We start from the raw sequence: 23,755 nt of genomic DNA, 5'->3' as shown, positions 1-23,755 counted from the left end.
TCCCCTGGTCTTAGGAATTCCATTGATGCTGAATTGTCATGTGCGTCAGAGCTCTACAGAACTGCAGGGAGGGCTGTAAATCAAAGGAAGGCAAAGAGAAGGCCCAGGGGGCGGGTCGTGGGGTGAGTATGCTTATCCCAGGGAGTGGGGGTTGCCCCCACTTCACTCTGAGATTTTCAGCCTGGCGTGCTAAGCCCCCTGTCCCCGGAGTGGTCATTCATGCACTAAATGGCCATAACTGCCTCATCAGCAGCTTGTCAGCTGTAAATTCTAATCCCGGGCCAGGTCTCTCTTCCCAGGACCAAAGTCATAAAGATGTTTGCCCTTGCACAGGTCTTTGACATGTGCTAGGCCGCATCTGTTTATTTGTCTTAGGGCCCTCTCAAGAGCTTAGCACTTCTCTCTGACCCAGGCGAGGCTTTCTGGGCTCTGCATTCCTCCTGACCATGACATCATGCTTGTACCTCGCCATTGGAGATTGAATCCAAAGACCAGAGAGGACTTAAGAGTCTTAAACAAGCAAATGTTTTCCATTATTGAAGATGTTAAGGAAACCAAATTCTGAAATATTTACGGCCACAGCCTCCTCTGTGGGCCGTCAGTGACCTCTTCCCTTTCAGGAGGCATCTTACAGAGGGGGAGCCCTGGCCAGCTCCCCCTGAGGCACTGAGACTGCAGAGCTGAGTCAACCATTCCATGGGAGGACTGGTGAAAAGTGTTTTTGCCGCACAGGCCTAGCTGAGATGACCGAAACCAACCCGGGAGAAGTCCAAGTTTACCATAGAAGGCAAAGCAGAGACCCAGGACTGCCCTGTGGGCTGCATACCTGCATTCTAGAGTTAGCCCAAATTGTTCTTCTGTTTTGAGGGACAATGTCAATCATCCGATAAGTAAATGAACACCATCATTCAACAATTCTGTAAACATTGAGAGAAAAAATACTTGGTGTACTTTAGACAGGGTGGGGACGGGTTCCTCGGTGACCTCTGGCGTCACCTCTGCTCCCCCCTTTTTTCAGGGTCTATCAGAGCTCAGTGGCTCCATGCAGAAGTTCTGCCCGATGCCCTGGCACCGTGGGAAGCGGTGCAGCGTGGTCTGAGTCCTCTTGTGTATGCCCAGTCATTCCGTCGTGTCCAACTCTTCGTGGCCCCATGGACTGTAGCCTGCCAGGTGCCTCTGTCCATGGAACTTCCCAGGCAAGACTACTGGGGTGGGTTGCCGTTTCCTCCTCTAGGGGATCTTCCTGACCCAGGGATAATGCCCCTGTCTCTTACGTCTCCTGCATTGGCGGCTGGGTTCTTTACCACTAGAGCCACCTGGAAGACCTCGAACCCTCTTAATAGGATCTCAATAATTCTTTACAGGTAATAACTGAAAGCCCATTCTGCTATGCAGTGTTTCTCTGTGGGGGTGCTTCTAACTTGTGGGATAGGATGACTCTTCATTACGCAAATGTCTCTGGCTCATAGCAGGGCATTTAGTACCCCCAACTTCTTGGCACAAGATGCTAGTGGTGTCTACCTCCCGCTGAAGTTTAGATAGCTAGGTAATGTCCTGGGACTGTGGTGACCACACTGCACTGGGACATGCCTGTTGTCCCAGTACAGTTTTCAGCAGTAATATCTTTGCATCCCCAGGGCATTTAGCCCACCATTCTCCTCTGTCCATGGAATTCTCCAGGCAAGAATACTGAAGTGGGTAGATTCCTTTCTCCAGGGGATCTACCCAACCCAGGGATCAAACCCAGGTCTCCTGCATTGCAGGCAGATGCTTTACCGTCTGAGCCACCAAGGAAGGCCTCACCCCCAAAGGAGTCCCAATTTGGATAATAAATGACGTGATCACCTTTCCTCATACCCAAGTCCCTCTAACCATCAATCTATCACGTTTACCGCTCCACAACCCTTCCCCTTTCTCTTTTTAATGATTCCCCAAATTTTCCCTCCTCTCTGAGTCCATTTCTCATGTTTTCATAACTTGGTCATCCTCGAAGTTTGGGTGGCTATAAATGACAACTCCAGGTCCAGACTGCCTGAACTATGGGGCCTTTGGCTCCTGAGTGGGCAAGGAAGCCAGACACCCCAGGAGAAGGACCAGTGGGGTCCAGGCAAGTCCTCAGCCTTGACTAAAGGCTTGGAAAGCCCCCCATGCGCTCTGACACCCACAGTGAGCAAGGCTGGAGGTGGATGGGTGGCAGGAAGTCTGGTGAACGTCTGTGATATTTTTTTTTTTAATGAATCCAAGATGAACTGAAAAGAAATACAGTGTGAAACACCACCCATTAGGTTGTGAAAGTCCAGTATGTCCAGATGACTCAAGTGTGGTGCTCATACTCCGTGGTAATGCTTTGAAATCCTTTGTGAACAATAAAAGTTAAGTATAAGCAAGAAAGTGTTTCTCATAACAAAATAAAATCCCCTTTCCTTGTCTGCCCCACGGGGCCAGAAATACCAGTGCCTGTAATTGGTATATCAGTACCACCCTCAAGAATTTCTTAAATGTCGTAAACACACAGTGCAGTTTTGGTGGAGGCCCCCAGCAGGCTGTAATCCTGAGCTGTGAGGAGCCTGGTTCTGCAGCTGTGCTTGCTTTCCGTATCGCTGTTAAATCTGCAACAGAACCAAATAGCTGTGCAACGAGACCTTCCCACACCAGAGCTCAACAGACTTGGGAAACACTGGTTAAAATGAAAGCTGGCTCCACGGAGAGCTGGGAGATGAAAATGGCTTCTTTTTTAATGTCAGGAATTTTGCTCTTCTATTTAATTAAGAGGCCATTGCACAGACAAGTCTGCCTTCTAACACGCTCTCTTCTTGACAACCTGGGAAAATACCTACTCACCAACTTCGTTTACTCCATGGGAAACAACACGGGCTCTGTTCTGCAGCTCGGGGAGCTGTGTGATCTTAGGCGAGATCTTACCTAGACTTCCTTGGCCTCAGTTTCCCCAGCTGTGAAACAAGGATACTAGTGCCCGCCTTATAGATACCAATGTGCCATCGTGAAGAGAGACAGCCATTCTGCACGTAGAGTGCTCAGCGTCCTGCTGAGTCAGTCACTCACACAGTCGTGTCCGACTCTTTGCGACCCATGGACTGTAGCCCGCCAGGCTCCTCTGTCCATGGGATTTTCCAAGTAAGAATACTGGAGTGGGTTGCCATGCCCTCCTCCAGAGGTTCTTCCCCTATCCAGGGATCCAACTCACGTTTCCTGCTGTGTTTTGAAGCCTTCTCCAGGCAGAGAAGGTGGAAAGACGTCCCAAGATTGCTCAGGATAGGTAACCACATACCTGGATGAACGGAAAAAGGTGACAAAATTTTTGCTTTGGCACTAGCCTGATTTTTACAGAATAGATTATGACTAATTTTTTTTAATATTCATTTATGTATAATTTTTGGCTGTGCTGGGTCTCCGTCGCTGGGCAGGCTTTTCTCTGGTTGTGGCGAGCGGGGGCTGCCCTCGTCGTGGCTGCAGGCTGCTCACTGCCACGGCTCCTCCTGCTGCGGATCACAGGCTCTGGAGCACGAGCGCTTCCGCAGTCACGGCTGCCGGCTCCAGAATGCGAGCTCAGCGGTCGCGGTCCATGGGTCTAGCTGCCCTGAGGACTAGCACATTGGTATCTATAAGGCGGGCACTAGTATCCTTTCACAACTGGGAAAACCAGCTGCTTCCCAGACCAGGGATGGAACCTGAGTCTCCTGGAATGGCAAGTGGGTTCTTTACCTCTGCGCCACCAGGGAAGCCTCAATTATGACTGATTTTAAAAGATAAAGCCTGCTGTTTGTAAGTTTATTTCCTCCTTGCCCTCAGCCAAGCATGCAGAACTGGGGACACTGCGACATCAAGTCTCATTGGGTAAATAGAGCACATTTCCCTGAGATTCAGGTCATTGGGTCTTCTCTGCCTGGGGTCTTGGCCCAGATCTGTCGAGAACAGCACTGCTTACAATAGAGCGACTCCCGATGGAGCCCACTCTCCAAAGGCCTCTCCAGGTTCCCTCTGACCTGAACGGGAAGATAGCCGCTTAAAAGGTCTCAGTGTAAACCTTAAGACTCAGTGTTTCCGGAAGAGTGCTCTGGGAAGGTCCGCAGCGTTGGGATCGCAAAGAGGTAGACAAAACTTCACGACTGAACAACAACAATGTTGGGCTTCCTACCCCACATCTTAATTGCCGAAAATGCTGGGCTTGTCAGAGACATATCACAGAACTGAGAAGGACAGATGAGTTCACCCACAGACCTTCAGAAGCTTCAGCTGGCTGGGGCCCGGATTTTCAGAGATATGGACGTGATGTTTCCAGTTGAATGAAAGTGATCATTGCAGAAATCTCCCCAGGAAAACTAGAAGGAGTGAGGAAGCGGGGCCTTGAAGGTGAAGTGCAAGGAAGGGTACACTGCCAGGAGTGAAGCCGAGAGAGGGTGACGGGGATCAAACCCATGGGGGGCTGCTCCTGCTGCAGCCAGGGCTGGAGGGGAACACCGGAGCTGCAGCGATTCTGCCTCCTCCTCCGTCGTCCCTGGTTCAGCGCCACTCCCGGGGGCCTTCAGATCCTGGGCACTGCCTTTGCGCACAGACAGATGGATTCCTACAGCCAGAAGGCCGTCCACTGTCTCTGTAGGAAGAAAAGTGTACAGGCGGGCCTAGGGCAAAATGAAAATGTGGGGGCCTTTTTTTTAAAAAGCAGGGGAAGAGGTGTCATTAGAGGTACTAAAATAAAAGCTTCTCCTTTCTTCCACAGTCTCTCTCTTCACTTGTCATGTTTTTATTTTTAAAATGCCGCTATTGAATGCCACTCTGAGTAAAGGAAAATTTAAATTTTAAATTGTTAGCATAAATTCTACCCCTTTCATTTCAATATTGTGCAGTGCCTGTTTTAAATGCAAATAGAAGAGCATTTAACACGTATGCTAATCAACAAAATTACACAATTTGCATATTCCATTCTTACCATAGCAGTGGTAAGACTGCACAAAATTAAGTCACCTGCTTTTATTTCACGTCTTGACACGCGTTCATGGTACCAGCAGCGTCTCTACCTTCTGCTTACTGATGAGTAAGAAGGGATCGAAAGGGAAGAGATGCTGGGTGGCCATCTTGCTACCTTAGGCCGTGATTTCTGGTGCGCTGATGGGGAGGGGTGAAGAGGAAAGAGGAAGAGAGGAAAAGGGTTGAGAGAGATTTAAAGCCTCTGGGGTCCCTCTCACATCCCTGGAGGCTCGGCCAGATGTCTGTTGTTGTTCGTTAGTTGTTAACCCACGTCCGATTCTTTTGCAAAGAATCGGCCCACCAGGCTCCTCTGTCCATGCGATTTCCCAGGCAAGAATACTGGAGTGGCTTGCCAGCTCCTCCTCCAGAACCCCCCCAGGGATCGAACCTATGTCTCCTGCATTGGCAGGCAGATTCTTTACTATTGAGTCACCCAGGAAGCCCCTACCTGGCAATACTGTGTCCAAAGATCTAGTCCCCACTGGATGCCCGTTGACTTTACCTGCTCCTCTGCAGTGAGAGAGCGTCTGAAGGGCTGGCGGGTTCCCCCCACTCAGGCCTTAGGTGCCAGGACCCAGGCCACGGTCAGCCTACCTGCCAGTCATCCACAAAGTGCTTCCATCACTTTAGCTGAGTTATGGGGATTAGCCCAGTAATATTGCATCTGTTTGTCCACAGATAGTTTCAGAAATCTTTGGCCTCCCCAGGAGACTTTTCTTGGAATCTTTGCCTGCCTTGGCTTGATCATGAAAAACCTGGATCAGCCCGGAAGTTGGATGTCTGCTCACTTGAGTTTTCGTTTGAAGTCTGGCAAAGGGAAGGGGTCCAAGCCACCTTGGTATGATGTGTTTCCAGCAAAAAAATATTAGCACAACAGAATAAGAATAATATCTGGAGGGTTTGGTTCCAGTTAGAATTCGGCAAATAAAGCCAGAAGAGCCCCTAGGTTCAAGTCTAGTTTAAGGGAGCATCTTAGCTGAGGCAGGTTTCGATTTCAGACCTGAATTTCTCCCAGCTCCCTCGAGACACCAGAGAGAAAACCTGCGGAGAAACACCAAAAGCTGCTCACTGTACCTGCTACTTGTTTGCAAGCAATTGTGTGTCTGCCCTAAAAACCCCATGGGTTCACCATGCTCTGAGCTCAGCCTCTGTGACGTAACACACCCGGTTGTTTGCCCACACTGCCTGCAGGGTTCGGCGTCTCGTGAGCGCAGTGGTTACCCTTCTCTGATCAAACTTGGCTGCTGGTGGCTTGGGCTTTTATTCAGTGAGCTGCAGCTTTAAGAAAGAGCCAATCCTCTCATGCGGCCCTGATCTAGCATAGCTGTTGTCTCTGATTGTTCTGTGCACCCACCTTTTTCAGAAAGACAAACCCTAATTGTGGTGGTGCCGCCAATCCCATGGATCGTTTGGAAGACAGGCTGTTGATTTCCTCCTTCCCTCCTTCCCTCCCTTCCTTTCTTCCCTTTCTCACTTTTTTTTTAAAATAGTTGACGACACACTATATATATATATAGTCGCATGTCACTCAATTGTGTCTGACTCTTTGTGACCCCAAGGACTGTAGCCTGCCAGGTTCCTCTGTCCATGAGGATTTTCCAGGCAAGAATACTGGAATGGGTTTCCTTGCCTTTCTCCAGGGGCTCTTCCCAACCCAGGGATCAAATCCAAGTCTCCTACATTGGAGGCAGATTCCTTACCACCTGAGCCACCACGGAAGCCCAGTATAACATTGTTTAAAATCTTGTAAGAGGTACACAGGCAGTCTCCTTCCTACTCCGATCTAGGCTCCACACCCACAACTCCCTGCCATGTACACATTCATAGACTCAAGTAAACTACTGGTGTTAATTTATCTGTTTCACTTGCCGGAATTTCTTTCAATGCACATATAAGCAAATGTGAATAACTGTCCTTACCCCGCAGTGATGGCCTACAAAACCCACATCCTGCGCTGTGCTCTCCTTACTTGGCAGTCTTTCCATACAGAAGGACCTTATTCATTCCTTTTTATAGCACCGTAGTACTCCAGTTGGGTGCATATGTATAATTTATTTAACCAATTCTATATTAATAGAAATGTAGATTGTTTCTGATATTTTGCTCTTACCAACAGTGCCTTACCAAGTGACTTCTTACGATGTCTTTTTTGAACCTGTGCAATTATATCTTTTTGCCTTTTCATTCTGTTCATGGAGTTCTCAAGGCAAGAATGCGTGGGATCACAGAGTCAGACACAGTTTAGCGACTTAACAATTTTATCCGCATACCGTTTTTCCCTGCACCTATACAAGATTATCTGTAACACAAATCCCTGCAGATGCTCTTTCTGGGTCAACAGGGATGTGCATATGTAGTCCTGTCATACACACTGCGCTGACCATACCTCCTCCAAGGGTGCGGCACTGCTGGCTGTGGCTCATCCCTGAGGCTCTCTTGGGATGAGAAAGGGGTTAGAGAGTACGGGTGGTTATTTAACTGGAGAACTGGGCCCCCCTGTTGCACCGTTCCCAGCTGTAACTGTTGAAATTCTTATTTCAACTCAAGTAGGGAATATTTTTATGTTTTAAATTACAACTAAATAAAGACTCGTTTGGCTACAAGTGATAAAATACAGTTCAACTCAGCCCCGTGGGGGATGGGGCAGTGAGATAGGAAAGGAGGTGATGATCGTACGGATGAGGATAGAGCTCATGGCCCCAAAGCAGACAGGCAGCCATGCTCCCAAGCTCACACTTGGAGAGGCAGTGCATGAGTGACTCAGTGGGTGCATGAAGGACTTTGAACTTGGGTCAGCCACCCACCCCAGGTCCAGGCAGCTGTGAACAATAAAGCAGATTGTTGTCCAAACTGAAATCTGGAACCTGCCACTCTGAGTGAGCAGAGCGACTGAGCAGATACTCCAAATGGCCTCGGCTACAGCCACAAATGACATGATTTATCTTAGTCACTTGAATCGTATGACAAAAGAATTTACAAAAGTAGAGCAGACATGAAACGAGTTCTGAATGCCCAATAAATCTCTCATTTAAATCACCCTGGCGGTTTCTGAGGTTATCCTATCACTGTGGCAAAAATGAGTCAGGTATAGAGGGGCAGATCCTCACCTCTGCTACTGTTTCTGTTCAACAGGTCGTTTCCTAATAACTGGGTTATCCGAGATTTTTAGAATAAAAATTTTTTTAACATTTTTAAAAACAAAAGTTTCTCTTTCATGAGTTTTAAAAAAGAAAAAAAGACCGTAGATTTCACGTTGGTCTATAGAGCATATTTATTTCAAAGTGACGTATGATGTCACTTTAAGAAAGTGAGCTGTTTCTTTTTTTCAACCTAAAGACCAAATGGCCAGGGAGAAAGCAGCCAAGACTCTGAGTAATCTTATTGAGGGTTCAGTTTTCTAAGTATGACCTTATGCTAGCAACAGCTCCTAAGGAACAAGAAAACAAGCCTAGCGAGGAAGTCTCACTTCTATGAGCAGGAGCCTCCAAGACAGCAACGTCTGAAGGCGAATTCTGATTACATAACGGGAGTGAGTCATCACTGTCATCAGAGATTACAGGCGGCTCAGCGGTCACCCACCCTCTCCCTGCAGTTTTGAAGCACGTAGGCTCTCACGGACCTCATCCACTCCACACCTGACCTTCACTGTCCCTGCTGCCCTTGTTTTCTTTTCTTCCCCCTTTTATTTTCCATTTTATGTTGTGTTAGTCAGGGTTCTCCATAGAAACAGACACAATAACATGAAGACGTGTATATATATATATATATATATATATATATATATATATGTTTTATTATAAGGAAGTGGCTCATGTAATTACAGAGATGGGCAGGCCCTAAGAATCTGCAGGGTGGGTAGGCAAGTTGGAGCCTCAGGAGAGCCAGCAGTCGACTTCCAGTCCAAGTCTGACGGCCTGAGAATGAGAAAGTCCGGGGGTGGAGTCCAGAGCTTTTCCAAAAGCTGAGTGGCCCAGGAAGAGCCAGTGTCTCCAGTCAAAAAGCAGGAAAACACCAAGATCCCAGTTCAAAGACATTGAGGCAGGAGGGATTCTCTCATTCTCAAGGAGAGTCAGTCTTTTTTCTCTACTCAGACCTGCATCTGATTGGATAGGGCCCACCCACATTAGGGAGAGCAATCTGTCTACTTACTTAAATCTTTTAAATTACTTTAAATACATTCCCCAATGTATGTTACTTGTGTTACAAATTATGCTGACACTGAAACTCCAGTACTTTGGCCACTGTAGAACTGATTCATTGGAAAAGACCCTGATGCTGGGAAAGATTGAAGGCAGAAGGAGAAGGGGACGACAGAGGATGAGATGGTTGGATGGCATCACTGGCTCAATGGACACGAGTTTGAGCAAGCTCCAGGAGTTGGTGATGGACAGGGAAGCCTGGCGTGCTGCAGTCCATGGGGTCACAAAGAGTCGGACACGACTGAACTGAACTGATATTATATATCCATTAGTGTAGGTTTATAATTACTTTTTCAGTTATTGTCTTTTAAACTCTGTAAAAGAATCAAGAGTGGAGTTATGAGCCAAAATCATAGTGATATTGGTTTTTAGATTTTTTTTTTTGTATTGATCTTAGCTAGAGAAATTTATGCTTCATATGGCTTTGAGCTAGTGTCCTGCCTCTTTGTTTCAACCTGAAATATTCCCTTTATCAAAATAAATTACTTAAATGTTAATCTCATCCAAAAATATTCTTGCAGGAACACCTAGAATAGTGTTTAACTGAATATCTGGACGCTCTGTGGCCTAGTCAAGGTGACAAATAAAATTCAGCATCGCAGGTGCCTTTCTATTCTCTTGTGCACAGGCCACTGCAACATGCTCCCCAAACAGTGATCTTGCATGTTGTCAGGTTCTGTGTCCCATTTCTCCTCTTGCTTTTATGGTAAAGTTTCTAGAAAGGGAAATTAGATTCACTGTCTGAGATGTCTCAGCTCTCACTCACTGTTCAACCCAGATGTCATTTGTCTTCTGTCCCTGTGACTCTGTTTTGTTAAGAACATCCATGGGCCTTTAGAGTTGGTGAAGAATCCACCTGCAATGAAGGAGACCCTGATTCACTCCCTGGGTCAAGAAGATCCCCTGGAGAAGGAAATAGCAACCCACTCCAGTATTCTAGCCTGGGAAATCCCATGGACAGAGGAGCCTGGCAGGCTACAGTCCATGGGGGTCACAAGAGTCAGGCATGAACTTAGTGACTAAACCACCACCATCAAGAAAGCCAATAATCTAATGTAAAATTCTTTGCTCTCTCGCCTTCTGAGTTTCCTCCTACCTTCCCCTTCCCCTCAGTGGTGTTCCCCAGGGGCCCACCGTCTTCCTTTCTTACTTTATAATCTCTGTCCATTAGTGTAACACATTCTGTGACTTTACCAGTTCTAAGCTCAGACTCGAAGCCTGTCTTCATCATCAACCTCTCTCTGAATCCCAGACTTGAGTGTTACTGCTCATGGGTTCTTTCTCCACATGACATTCCCCACGTGAAACTGGAACGTAACACATCACCTTAAGTTCATCATTTTCTCACAGACTTGATCACTTCTTTCTCATAATAACACTGCCATCCACCCAGTCTCCTAAGCTTCTAGCAATACCGTGGGAGACATTCATAACAAACACTCACTCTCCTTCACCTTCCAATTCCAATCCGTTACCATGCTCTACCCATTTTACATGCTACATACCCGCCTCCTTGCCTGTCCTTGGGCTTAATCCGGGCCCTCCTAATCGCTCGTCTAGACCCCAGCAGAGTTCTGCAATGGATTTCCGTGTCACCGTCCCAGCTACCTCTGCAGTTCATCCATTAGATTCAGTGTGATTTTCCATGACAACACAATGTGATCAAGTTACTTTCCAGTTAAAACTTTTCAAAGTCTTCCGCATTGTTTTGAGGTTGAAATGTGAAGACTGTTCAACAGTCCAGGAGAGACGCAATGAGCTAAGACAGTGGCAGCCGAGAAGGAGAGTTGGAAGAAAGGAAGCCAGGGGCCCTCGGGAGAGAGGAGGATCCCGTTACTGATTAGATGTGGGGAGTGGGAATCAAGGAAGTGCTAAGGAAAGCTTTCTACTTCTGACTTAGATAACTGAGCGATCATGGCCTGGTTCTCTGGGACTGGGAACCCAGCCCTTCCTTTCCTCGTGGACAGCAGCCAGTTGAGTTACCTGGGTGGAGCCCTACGTCTGGTGAAGCAAGGCCTCCAGGAAACCTGTCGGTCTGGGCGGAGATGAGTCAGAACCTAGAAAAGAAGAAGAAATAAAAATTAATACCAGATGGGAGAAGGAGGCAGTTGAAAGTCCCTATAAATAGTCAGCAACTGAGAACTCTACGGGAGTGGAAGGTGCAGCAAACTGTGTCTTCTCTTCTGCCAGGAGGTTCCTAAAAGTTTGCTGGCACAGGCCAGGAAAAGAACCAGGGCCATGCGCTCAGCAAGACATTACCTAAGTGCAAAAAGGCTTAAAAGACTTAGAACTCTGACTTCCATCCTCATTTATTTCATGAGCATTGTCATTCCCTTTTTTCTTGGTTGGGGTTTTGGCTATAGTTTGGAGTATCTTGCTGTTTGCAGAAAATTTTTAAACATGAATTATTTAGTTGCTATGCCTCCAGGGTACACATTTAGGTGTGCACACAGATGAACTAACAGCTCGTCTCATCTCACTCTCTTCACTGAGTCTTACCAAGTGAAAACAAAGGGAAGGCTTGTTTCGTAGGCCTTTGAAACATACCTGAGCATTTCCAATTCACGTAATAGTCAGTCCCTCCAGGGATGACTCTGAAAGAACCAAAGTCATTTGCAAATCTATATACTAACAATATTTAAACTGGCTAAATTGAGTCAAATCACCAATTTGACTGTTTTGTCGAATTCAGGTATGTCCAATGCATTGGGGTGTTAAACCCTCAACAAATTCTTCTTTGGCATAGGCAGAGAGAGATCAGTGGTACTTATTTATTGTTTTTACACAAATGGAAATATATATATATATATATTTCTGTGTGTATACCATATATATATATATATAGGGGTGTGTGTGTATATATATATATATATATATATATATACACACCATACTTAAGAATAAATTGTCATAGATAACCTAGTTAGAATCCCAAATGGGACTCAAGAGAAGACTTATCTTTCTGGCAAAGAGCAGCAAAACATCTGACTTTTTGCTCCATGAGCAGGTGGCTGATGGACTGTTTCATGGAGGGTATAATTAATTCTGTCTTTCCGTCTTAGTTCCCAAAATAAACTGTGCAAATCCGAACATGATAGAAGGACTCTATCATCAGCTGACAAGGCTCCGCAGCCTAGGGACATGAAATTACTAAGGAAGACAAGTCAGGAAGTGTGTAATTTCAAGAGGCCTCTGTTTCAGATACTGTCAGTGGCCGGACAGTGAAGAGCCAGCATGCTCAGCTGGCTGATCAGTCAGGGCCCAGAGCTGTCCTCAAGCCATAAGGGGGACCCAACTGGTTTCAGCCCTTGGGTTCTACTCCTACCCCTCTTGGGGTCCTGCTCTAGGGAGCATGACCTGGCCCCCTGAGGAGGGTCTTTCTGACACCTTTGCCCATACATCTGACTCAGGTCAAGCCTCGTGCCCTCAGGACACTGCCCAGATGATGAAAGGGAGACCAGATAAACGCACTCAACTTACGATGTCACTACTGATAACTGCTTGGGGCTTCCCGGGTGGCTCAGATGGTAAAGAATCCACCTGCCCACACAGGAGACACCAGTTCAATCCCTGGGTCAGGAAGGTCCCCTGGAGGAGGAAATGGCAACCCACTCCCGTATTCTCGCCTGGAGAATTCCATGGACAGAGGAGCCTGGCGGGCTACAGTCCTTGGCGTTGCAAAAGAGTTGGACGTGACTTAGCAACTAAACGATAACAACAACTGGTAAATGTTCGGCTTCTGTGCCTTTTAATTAAATAGCACTGCATTTTCACCATCCCCTTCAAGGTCTTACATCAAAGGCACAAGCATAGTGGAAACACTGCACAGTGTGACAGGGTCAGAGACAGACAGAGAGAAACAGAAAGAGAAAGAAAGATACTGTCTTTGGTTAATAACACCTTTTCTGGTATCTCACCTGTTATATCCAAGTGACATGTATCCAGTTGTATGTCTAACAAGACATAGAATTGAGGACACGGTTTTGTCTGAGCCCTTCAACCTCACACATAAGGAAACTAGGGCCTAGAAATGACTGAGCTGCCCACAGTCACACACCTGGGACCAGAGGCCAGGTCTCCTGATTTTAGGCCACTGGTCTTCCTACCGCATTGGCAGTCATGGATGGCCAAATGGAAGAGGAGGAAAGCTGGAGAACCTGGCTTATCTTAGTAGCTACCCAGGCCCCTTCCCATCAAGGATCTTAAATATAAGGATCAGATACCCGACTACAGACACACCCAAGAAGAAACGGGGAAGATATAGGCTCCATGGTCCACTGGCCTCAGTGCGGGGGAAATAAGTTGCCAGGAAACCAGGAACTTAGACTGTCCTAGGGAGCTATGGAGGCTGCCTTCCTCAACTGCAGAACAGAAATAGCCATCCTGCATGCAGGAGTCCTGCATATTCACCCAGCTTGGACTGAGAACACTGCCCCTTCTCTGGCTTCTAGTTCACCCACAGTTTCCTTTAGAAAGTTCTTTCCTATCACCAAGAATTCTCACCAAGCTCTAGGAAAAGAGTCTACGTTATCATATGTTCTCATTCAACAAACATTTATTAAGCATCTCCTGGGTACCAGATGGGGCTTCCCAGGTGGTGCTGTGGTAAAGAACCCGACTGCCAATGCGGGAGATGCAAGAGACACGGGTTCAATCCCTGGGTCAGGAAGATCCCCTGGATTAGGAAATGGCAACCCTTTCCAGTATTCTTGCCTGGAAATTTCCATGGATAGAGCAGTCTGGTAGGCTACAGTCCACAGGGTCTCAAAGAGTTGGGCATGACTGAGCATGCATGCATGTAGCATGCAGTGTACTAGATACTAAGCTAGGCCCTGGGGAAATAAAGATGGAACAGACACAGTTGTTCTTCTCAAGAGCTCATCATCTGAAGGTCCTATTCATGTACAAGTGCTTGCTCATGGGTCTAATAGCCTCATGTGGACAGTGGGCATATTTCTAAACCCCAACTCCCAACATATGGTCCAAAAAAAATTGCTTTTCTAGGTTGCGACTGTTCTATATGAACATCTTTAAAAGGCTTGAAAGTTAAATTGCTTTCATAAGTCTAACAAATTTCCTTTACTGAAAAGAAATAAAATATATTAAATCAGGTTTTTTTAAGAAAAATCTGCATTATATGTTCATCAAACCCGTGTTAACTTGTAAAACCTTGTAATCGTAGACTATTACAGTTGGAAAGGATCTGAAATAACACCTAAGCCAGTAGCTTTAAATTTTTTTATTTTAATTTTTAAACAATGAAACATGTTTCAAGCCAAATATCACCCAATGTTCCCAAATACAAAACAGTTAAAACTGCACCTACTTTGGTCAGAGGAGAAATGGAGAGCTCAGGAGAGTCTTCTCTTCTAAACTCCCTCACCCCTCCCACCACCTCTGTTCCCACAGATTTTGGAACTGCACCCCACAAAAAGGACTGTCCAACCACCCATTATGTCCCCAAATGGGGACACTGAGATCCAAGGGAAATATGGCCTCATTCTGATTATCCTTATGAAAGCGTCTTATCTAATGAGAGTCCTGTTTCCCAATAAGGTCACGTTCTGAGATACTAGGAGCTAGGACTTCAACATATGAACTGCGGAGTCAGGGCAGAGGGAACACAACTCAACCCACAGCGCCGCTTCCTGCCTTCTCCGGGTGAAGTCCCCCATACCAGATCCTTAAGGGAGGGTCAGGAGCCCGTTTGACCACTGCTGGGAAGAAGTCAGGGGAGAGTCGGTGCACAGACAGATGTCCTCGGGGACGCTGGAGAGGGTGGCCCCAGGCTGGGGAGAGGGATTAGCCTTAGCGGGAGGGGAGACACTTCCTGTATTGTCAGAAGGAGGTAGAGGGGAGAAAGGGATGGCTGTGCATGCAAAATGATATACAAATATGGAGGAGGGAAGTCAAGGGAGTAGCTTCAGATGGCCCAGCTTTCTTCATGAAGCAGGCGGGGAGACTGCCTGGGGAGGCTAGGGTTGGGGCTCAGTAGACGGACAGGAAGTGGAACCAGAGACTTGAGGAAGGTAGAGACAGTTTGAAAGAGCCTTGTGCATAACGAACAGTAGTCAGCTCTGTCTTGAGTAGGCGCCCAGCACATCATTACAGAAGGTCTGGTATCATTGCATTAGGAAAATGGTAGACAGGGTGGCAAGCTGAGCAGGAGAAGAGAGAAGGGCTGCCTGACAGTAACCAGGGTCCAGATGGCATCGGTGACCAAAGTTTATAGAGGCACCATCTGCAGGGTGTGAGGTTTTTCCAGCCATGCTTCAACAGCTGGAAGATTGATGCAGAGAAAGTAAACAACTGCGTTGATCCAGATCTAGGCTTTGCCCAGGAGGCTGCGTTAGCAGGACAAAGGGGCAAGGAGACTGAGGAGGTCTGCAAGAGGAGGGTGAAGTGGGGAGGAAGCTCAGAGGCCAGGTCGGTAGAGAAGCCAGTGGGCAGTGAGTGGGCTGTGCTAATTCTGTGGAGGAGCCTTGCATGTGCCCCTTGCTCTCTGCTGACCGGAGCACATGGTCATTCCTGCCTGCTGGAGGAGCAAACGCTGCCAGATGTGACCACGAAGGAGCTGTAAGCTGACAGGCTCCTCAGCTGACCTTCCTGCTCTAAGGTGGTCCTGACTGGCCCCAGCTGGGTAATTCAGCGACTTGCAGCCAGCCGCAAGGGGTAGGGTGTGCCCTCGGGACACACATACCCCTATGGAAGGATGAGAGGTCAGCACCAGCTGGTGTATTGATTCAACCCCTACGTCAGTTTTCTAATCTCGATGTTATTTTTAAATGCTGTATGGGTCAATTCTATTTATTGGGATTTTTATTACTGTGACTCTTCCAAGGCCACAGATCTTCTCTTAATGTACATCTACTGATATTTTTAGCAGTCAACTCAGAACTCCAAGTTACTAGAATCAATGAATTTCACATCCGTAATGCCGAGTGGAAAAAACAACATAAATACATACTGTGTGATATGTCCTGCCTTTAAAGAAAAAGAAAGTTGTGTTAGGAAAGGCACTGATGGCTTCTGGGGTCCTGGCAGTGTTCTATATCTTGACCCGGGTGCAGTTACATTTATGATAATTTATTAAGCTCTACATTGTTTTATACAGTTTTCCGCACGTGTGTCATATTTCACAATAAAGAATTAATGGAATCTCTCTGTATACATTCTATCCATGGTGCTGCAGTTTATGGGATCCCCACAGACCGATCAGCTCTGAGTGGCTGCCTTTAAGCTCAAATACCTCGGGCAGTTGAAATGCCTCCAGGGCCAAAGACCTCAGTGAGAAGTGGACCCTCTCACGGCTGGTTCTCTCCACTGTCCAGACTGAGATCCTTGAGCAGCAAGGATGAGTGCAGGCAGAGCCCGTGAGTTAGGGGCCTGGGTCCTCCTGCCCGGCCACTGCGAGTGCCCCAGAGGGAAGTCTTCTTGCTCTTAACCGAGATTACAAATATCATGTTTATCAAACAAACTACAGGATGACGTTCCCATCCTAAGAGAAGGGAGAGGCGGCCAGCTCCCTATCACCCTCCAGTTGGAAAGCACTTCTAGGAAGACTTCTCTGCCTCAAGGCAGCTGATAGGTTGGTTACACAGTTCACCAAGCTTCTACAATGTCTTAGACACAATCCTTATTTTTCTGCTCCACAGTTTAAAACATCCATTTAGTTCTGATTTTTCCTTCTTGATGTGAAAAACACTTTCCTTTTACAAAGATTCAGATTCCTGATTCTCAAAAAGACTTCCAAATGCCCCACATGGTTTAAGTATCAAGAGTTTTTCTAAAAATATATATTTCAACTACAATCCATAAAGATACACACATACCTCATCCCCAAACTGAACCTTATGGCTAAGAGATGATGAACGGGAAGTAAAAAACTGGCCAGTACTAACCAACCAAAAGCCCAGGCAATTTTTTTTTTTTTTTTTTTTTTGCAAAAAATCAAATCCCGGGCTTTGTATCTGAACTGTTTAAAAGGTCCATCGTCAAAGGACCAGTTTTCCTCATTTTGGAGAAACAAGAAAAGCATATGGCTCCAGGGACCGTCACAAGTTGATGCCAAAAAGTGGAGCCAGGCACATTTAGTGGCTTCAAGATCATCAAAGGAACAGCATGTTGGATTAGTTTAAAGGGGAATGGGGGCGTCTCAGGTGGCTCAGTGGTGAAGAATCCGCCTGCCAAGCAGAAGACACAGGTTCAAAGCCTGGGTCAGGAAGATCCCCTGAAGGAAATGGCAGCCCTGCCCGGTACCCTTGCCTGGAGAATCCCGTGGACAGAGGAGTCTGGCGGGCCACAGTCCACGGGGTCGCGAAGGGTGGACACGACCGAGTGGCTGAGCAGCAGCCAGTGAGGCGGTGAGGTTGGGGGAGAAAGACAAGGGCGATCAGTGGCAGGTAAAGGTGCAGATTACAGACAATGAAGGGTCCCTCATTGCTGCCATTTCACCCCAGCAAGAAACGCCTGGCTAACATCTACCCATTGCAAGACTCCAGCCAAAGTTTACCTTTTCCCTCCTTGGTCCACTCACCAGACCCACGTTGTATTCTGCCAGAATTTCTGGAACATTTTGTTTGCCCAGATTGTTTCGTTTGCCCTCCTAGACTGTGAGCTCTTTGAGAACAGGACCGTATTTTATGCATCTTTAAGGTTTCAGCAAATGCATAATAAAAACTCCATAAATATTACCCTTGACTACATGAATGAGTGATGTATTTCATTAATGAGACTACTCCATTAGCGAAACTATGGATTCTATTAACAAGATTTCCAGCTCCTGAGATGCCACCCTTAAATGACGAAAAGCACCTTGGCCTCTGCCAGAGTTTACCCACTCTTTTTAACTTCTCTTTTCAGGCCCAGGAAGCTGTGAGCTCCCTAATGTCATACACTGGCATGAGAACACCGTGTGTTCTTTAAGTAGAGCTATGAAAACGAAGAACCCAATCAGCCAACTAAAACACTGGGATCGTCCTTTTCAAGACCCAGAGCTCCAGCATTCTTTGGCTTAAGAGACAGAGAGGCACCTGGGAAAATGTGGGCAAGGGTGAGTACTGTTGAAAAAACCACGCATTATGTGTGGTTCAACTCAGATGAATGTGTTTGAAACAGTAATAGAAATGGTAGTCCATTCCCACCCAGGATTGCAACTAACACTTGAAATTGAAAGGTTGATGTTAGGCCCCCAGATTTTGCTCCTTTGGGTGAATCTTTTTACATGGATGTGCTGATGCCAACAGAAAATTCCCTTCCATTCAGAAATCTCAGGGGAAGAATCTTTTGGGGCAGAGGTAGAATATTCCACCTCGTGTAGTAATACCCAAGCAAGTCTGGAGGTTGCACTTCTGAACTGATCAGAAGCTGATCACCTAGGTCATTGGTCCCCAACCGTTTTGGGCACCAGGCACCGGTTTCGTGGAAAACAATTTTTCCACTGACCAGGGGTGGGGGATGGGGATGCTGTCAGGATGATTCAAGCACATTACATTTATTGTGCACTTTATTTCTATTATCATTAAATCAGCTCCACCTCAGATCATCAGGCATTAGATCCTGAAGGTTGGGGACCCCTGACCTAGGTTACCAATTAGCCAGTCCTCTGGTGTCTCCTCTCTCTGTCTGCCAGTCATCTCTAAACCAATCCTTTTCCACTCAGCCGTTCCATAAGAAAACATGTTGGCCTAGGGTGGAGGTTAGGGTTAAAAGAATCCATCCTCCTATTGAACCAAGGCTTGCTAAGGTTTTATGGAAACTAAGGAGAAGAAGTGACATGTAATTGCACATATTAATTGACTTCTAGTGGAAGCAGGCAGCATGCTCTTGCGTGATACCCTTGCAGGCAGACCTGGATTTAAGCCTCACTCCACTAACCTGAGACTTTTGAATCTGTTTTCAAGTTTATAAAATGGTGATAGGAGGACTGTCTTGAGAGGATAAAATGAGAACGTGTACATAGAGTAACTTGTGCTCAATGGAAAAAAAGTTAATTCCTTTATGGGTTGGGATCAGTAATCTGTTGTCTCTGTCACATGAGAACTAATCATCACCACAAATAAGAAATCTCCAGGCAGTGGTGGGAGTCCATATACAGGTAAAGGGCTGTCGGTGAAGCAAAATGACAAATACATTCTTAAAATATTTTAAGTAATAAAAGGATTTCTTTTATTCAGCCAGCTAGGTTGTCATATCACTGCACTGTTTGAAAGCTAAAAGCCTATTAAACGTCTCCCCTAGTCCAAAGGTTCTATGACAAAACTCTGTGACAGAACTGGACACTTGGAGGCCTCCACCCAAGTATGAATTTAAACTGGAGCAAATTATGTTTGTGATTCCTCAAGTCATTCAGTGTGAATTAATTTCTTAATGAAGAGTGAAATAAAAAATCACCTCCTCTCATTTTTTTCTACCTACTCAGCCAGTTTTCCTAAAGTGAGACAAAAGCAGAGGAAGGAAAGAGAGAGAAAGAGAGAAAAAAAGAAAGAAAAGGAGAAAGAAAAGGAGGAGGGAAGAAGGGGAGACCGTCCTCTCTAAAACAAGGTGTATTTCATTTCATTTCAGTCCCTGCAGTGAGTATTAGCTCTGGGGTATTTCCAAAACAGGTTGCTTCTCAATTCTTGGTACCCTCAACTTAAAAACCAGACACTCCGACCACCTGGAATCCTCAATTTGCTTTAGAACTATCTCCATCCAGAGTCCACGGGTCCTTTGAGATCATTAATTTCATCACTTGGGAGTGATTTTTTTTCTCATCTTTGAAGTTTATTTAAAATATTCCATACAGACACACACACTTACATGACAGTAGACTACATAGGGCGTAAATATTTGGCAATTCTCAGTGTCACCTATTAAAAAGGAGCGTTTATTCCTGGTTGTCAGGGCTTCCTAAGGATATATTCCTGCTGCTCTTCGGGGAGAAGGGGAGACAGTGTGCTGGCTACACAAACAGCCGTGAAGTCAGACTGCCCGATTTGAATCCCAGCCCTGCCACTGATGAGTAGTAGGACTGTGAACAAGTTATTTAACCTCTCTTTGCCTCAGTTTATTCATCTATAAAATGGGAGTGAGAATAGTATCAACCTCAAGGGGTTCTCTTGACGACTACGTATGTAAAGTGCTTACAATTGCGTTTGGCAAAACCTCCAGTCAGACCTGGCAAGAGTGTGGGGGCCGCTTCCCAGGTGGCGCTAGTGGTAAAGAACCCACCTGCCAACGCAGGAAACACAAGAGACATGGCTTCGATCCCTGAGCTGGGAGATCGCCTGGAGTAGGAAATGGCAACCCACTCCAGTCTTCTTGCCTGGAGAATCCCCGTGGACAGAGGAGCCTGGCTGGCTCCGGTCCGCAGGGTGGCAGAGGGTCGGACAGGACTGAGCTCCTGAGCACACCCACCAACCAGTGAGACCTGGGGTCCTGCAGCACAGACGGAAGAAAGTCTGTGCAGCTAAACTAAACCACCGGAGGGGGAAAGACGGGAAGAGCAGAGCCTAAGGAAAGCTGGAGAGACGACAGACGTTTGGGAGTCAGGCTTACGCTGCCGTAGCTGATCTCCTGAGACCCCTCAGGCTGCGGTCTTTCTGGCCCCAAGAGCGACAGTGAAGACCCCATGAGCCTGTGGCCCAAAACAGGTTGTTTGGGGAGACCTGTGCGAAATCCATAAACACTCCTAAAAGGAAGCACTTCCCAAAGAGCTCAGCAAACACCGGCAGGCCCTGAAGCAGCCCTGCGAATATCAGCGTGAGGACAAAGCGGAGGGGCTTCCCTGGGGGGCCGGTGGCTAAGAGTCTGCTCCCAGTGCAGGGGGCCCGGGTTCTACCCCCGGTCCGGGAGCCAGATCCTGCCTGCCGCAACGAAGACCCGGCGTTTTCAAATAAATCAATATATATTTACTAAAAAAAAAAGAAAGTGGAGAACGCAGCTCCCGCCTGGAGGGCCAGCTGAAGGCCACAGAGGCCAGCGGGCAGCCTTCTTCTGCATCCAGCTGGAGTCAGTGTGTGTGGGGGGGGGCAGCTGGTCAAGCCCCCAGACCCACTTGACACCCTTCCCTAGTCTCTTGATCTCAGCCACGGTGGGGTATTTATGGCACAGAAATCGGCAGAAACTGCTTCGGGTTGTTTTGTGTTTAATAAGCTGGGAGTTAAACATTCCCCAACACACTGCTGGGGGAGAGTCAAAGGCTAGCTCGGAAAAAAACTGAAAGAAAAAAACCCTTTAAACTGAAAAGCTTTTTCTCTGGCGTCCCTGACTCTTCCCCTTTGTGTGAAGGCAGGAAGCTGGCAGTTGGACATGGTTTGTTAGGGTTTCTCTAAAGAAGAAAGCCAGACTGAATCTTTGCTTCACAGAGGCCAGAAAAGCGTTGACTGACAGAACTTGAAAATGGTGTCCTTTTTTCCCATTAAATATAAGTTCACTCTGGGTCCAAACTAGTTGTCAGACGGTGGATTTATAGGCTTGTGATAAATGTCCTAAAAAGGAAAATACATTGAAGTGGGGGTAGTTCACATACTCTTTTTTCACCTCTTTAAAAATATGATTATTTTGACATATTTTAGAGAATATGAAAGCTGTCTACTGGGGATTATTACCTTACCTCCTCCCATCTAAAAAGACAATTTAAGTTGTTCAGATTTCTGAGTTGTTCTTGAGAGTAAAGATGAAAGAAGGGGGAAAGAAATGAAGTACTTCGAAATCTGCCTTTATTAGTCCACAGGGGCAGCCCGGGTGACTTCTCAGAAACGTATGTTCTCGTGGTTCTGGAGGCAGGAAGTCCAGGTTCAAGCCGTCAGCAGGTTTGGTTTCTCCTGAGGCCTCTCTCCTTGGCTTGTAGGTGGCCATCTTTTCCCTGAGTCCTACGTGGTCTCCTCTCTCTGCGTGCCTGTGGTATCTCTTCTTACAAGGACACCAGTCCGACTGGAGTAGCATCCGCTCTGATGACCTCACTGACCCTTCATCACCTCTTCAAAGACCTTATCTCCAGGCCAAGGCGCTTTCTGAGACGTGGGGAGCTGGGACCTCAACATATGAATTTGGAAAGGCGCACGAGCCCATAACCCTGACTAAACACAAACATCATGTATCCGCAGGGAAAATTTGGTTTAACAGCCTCATGGGTCGAGTTCCCAGGGGAGCAAACTCTGGAAAGGTGGAGAATGGCGTGCAGGGGTGATGGGGAGCCGTCTCGGGAATATGTACGAGCAGTGAAGGCAGCAGGATTTAGGCGGAGAGAGGGCAGGACCGCAGTGCAGTCACAGTAAAGGCCCCGACGAAGCGCACAGACCCTCTGGGCTGGCCCTTCGGAGTGTCCAGGACTGAAGCCAATGGGTAGACCAGCCTCAGGGGGCGGACTGCCCCAGGGAGGAGGCATGACCTCCCTGAGACCCGCCTGAGATGTTGTCTTCAATGGAGGACGATCTCAGGGGGACTCGATCAGGAGCTGCCAGCGGCCGAGTCTCCAGGCGCTGACAGGGTGATTGCTCGGTCTCAAGCGGGGCCCCGGTCAGCGCTCTGCAGTGTTCTCAGCGACACACATGAATGGACGCTCCCTACGTGGATGGAAGCATTCACCATCATCTTCTTAAGAAGTTTCTCATCACGGCTTTCAGGAGGCTAAAAGGTGACTAATTCTGAACCCTGAAACATGGAACCCAATTCTGCACACATAGAGAAAGCTCAGCAGGATGGTGATGGAGTAGTTCAGTGGGGAAATAGATGGTATTTCCATCTATTTCATCTATTACTCATCTAATAGATGAGTAGCTCAGAGATGCTCTCTCTAGAGCCAAAAAGATAGGATTCAAATCTCTACCCTACTCCTTACTAACATTTCTTACCCCCTCTCCACCTCCGATTTCTCCTCTGCAAAGTGAGGAGAATAATGCCAACTCACGTTAGACTGTTGAAAGATTTAAATTAAAAACATGTACTTACAGCATCTAGCGCTATGTTTCATGCAAAGAAGCCCTCCGAAAAGAATTAGCTGCCTTCCCCTTCTTTCAGCAAATGGAAAAGAGACAATTGATCTGCTAGCTTGAAGGAGGACGTGTCTCAGATTCTGGGGTGATCTAAAGATGTCTGGGGACATTTCTTTCCGCTGTCCTTCACTGTCACCAGCTCTGTCACTGTGGAAATACACCTCTCATCACAAAGACCTCACCCCTTGCATAAATACCAAGTCTATTCCAAAACTAAAACATGCATAAATTATGTCAATGTACAATCAAACCAACTCTCCATTTCAATATGTAGTTTTATTGAGGTATAAATCACTACAACGGGGCAATTTAGTGCAGACAGAGATTGTATTGGGGGACGCAGATCCCCCTGAGCTTGTCTGGAAAATGGGAAGCGTGTTCCAGGATGAAGTGTCCCGCATGGGTAAGAGTTGCTGCACCTGCAAAGAAACATATCTGGACAGAGGTTGAACTTTCTCATCTAAATCAAGTCAGGTTGAGCTCCCCTGGGTGGGAACAATGAGAGCTGACTGTGTTCGATTGTGGATCACAAAGCCCCGAAGAAGTGACACTGTCAAAGAGACATCTGACCTAGGTCCAGAAAGTGACCCCTGA

The 23,755-nt window shown here is 46.9% G+C and overlaps 1 protein-coding gene across 1 annotated transcript in view; it reads left to right on the top strand.

Annotated features, from left to right (window-relative positions):
- Positions 1–23,755, top strand: part of NEDD9 (neural precursor cell expressed, developmentally down-regulated 9) — a 191,012-nt gene that overhangs the window by 52,938 nt on the left and 114,319 nt on the right. The window contains exon 3 of the mRNA XM_070457029.1: positions 18,048–18,237. Within this exon, the coding sequence (XP_070313130.1) occupies positions 18,226–18,237 (12 nt within the window). The 5' untranslated portion in view covers positions 18,048–18,225. The remainder of the gene's footprint in view (positions 1–18,047; positions 18,238–23,755) is intronic.

This window comes from Odocoileus virginianus, chromosome 27, assembly GCF_023699985.2.
Source record: "Odocoileus virginianus isolate 20LAN1187 ecotype Illinois chromosome 27, Ovbor_1.2, whole genome shotgun sequence".
NCBI classification, from domain to species: domain Eukaryota; kingdom Metazoa; phylum Chordata; class Mammalia; order Artiodactyla; family Cervidae; genus Odocoileus; species Odocoileus virginianus.
The sequence above is the reverse complement of the archived record's forward strand: the minus strand, read 5'-3'. Positions and strand labels throughout refer to the sequence as shown.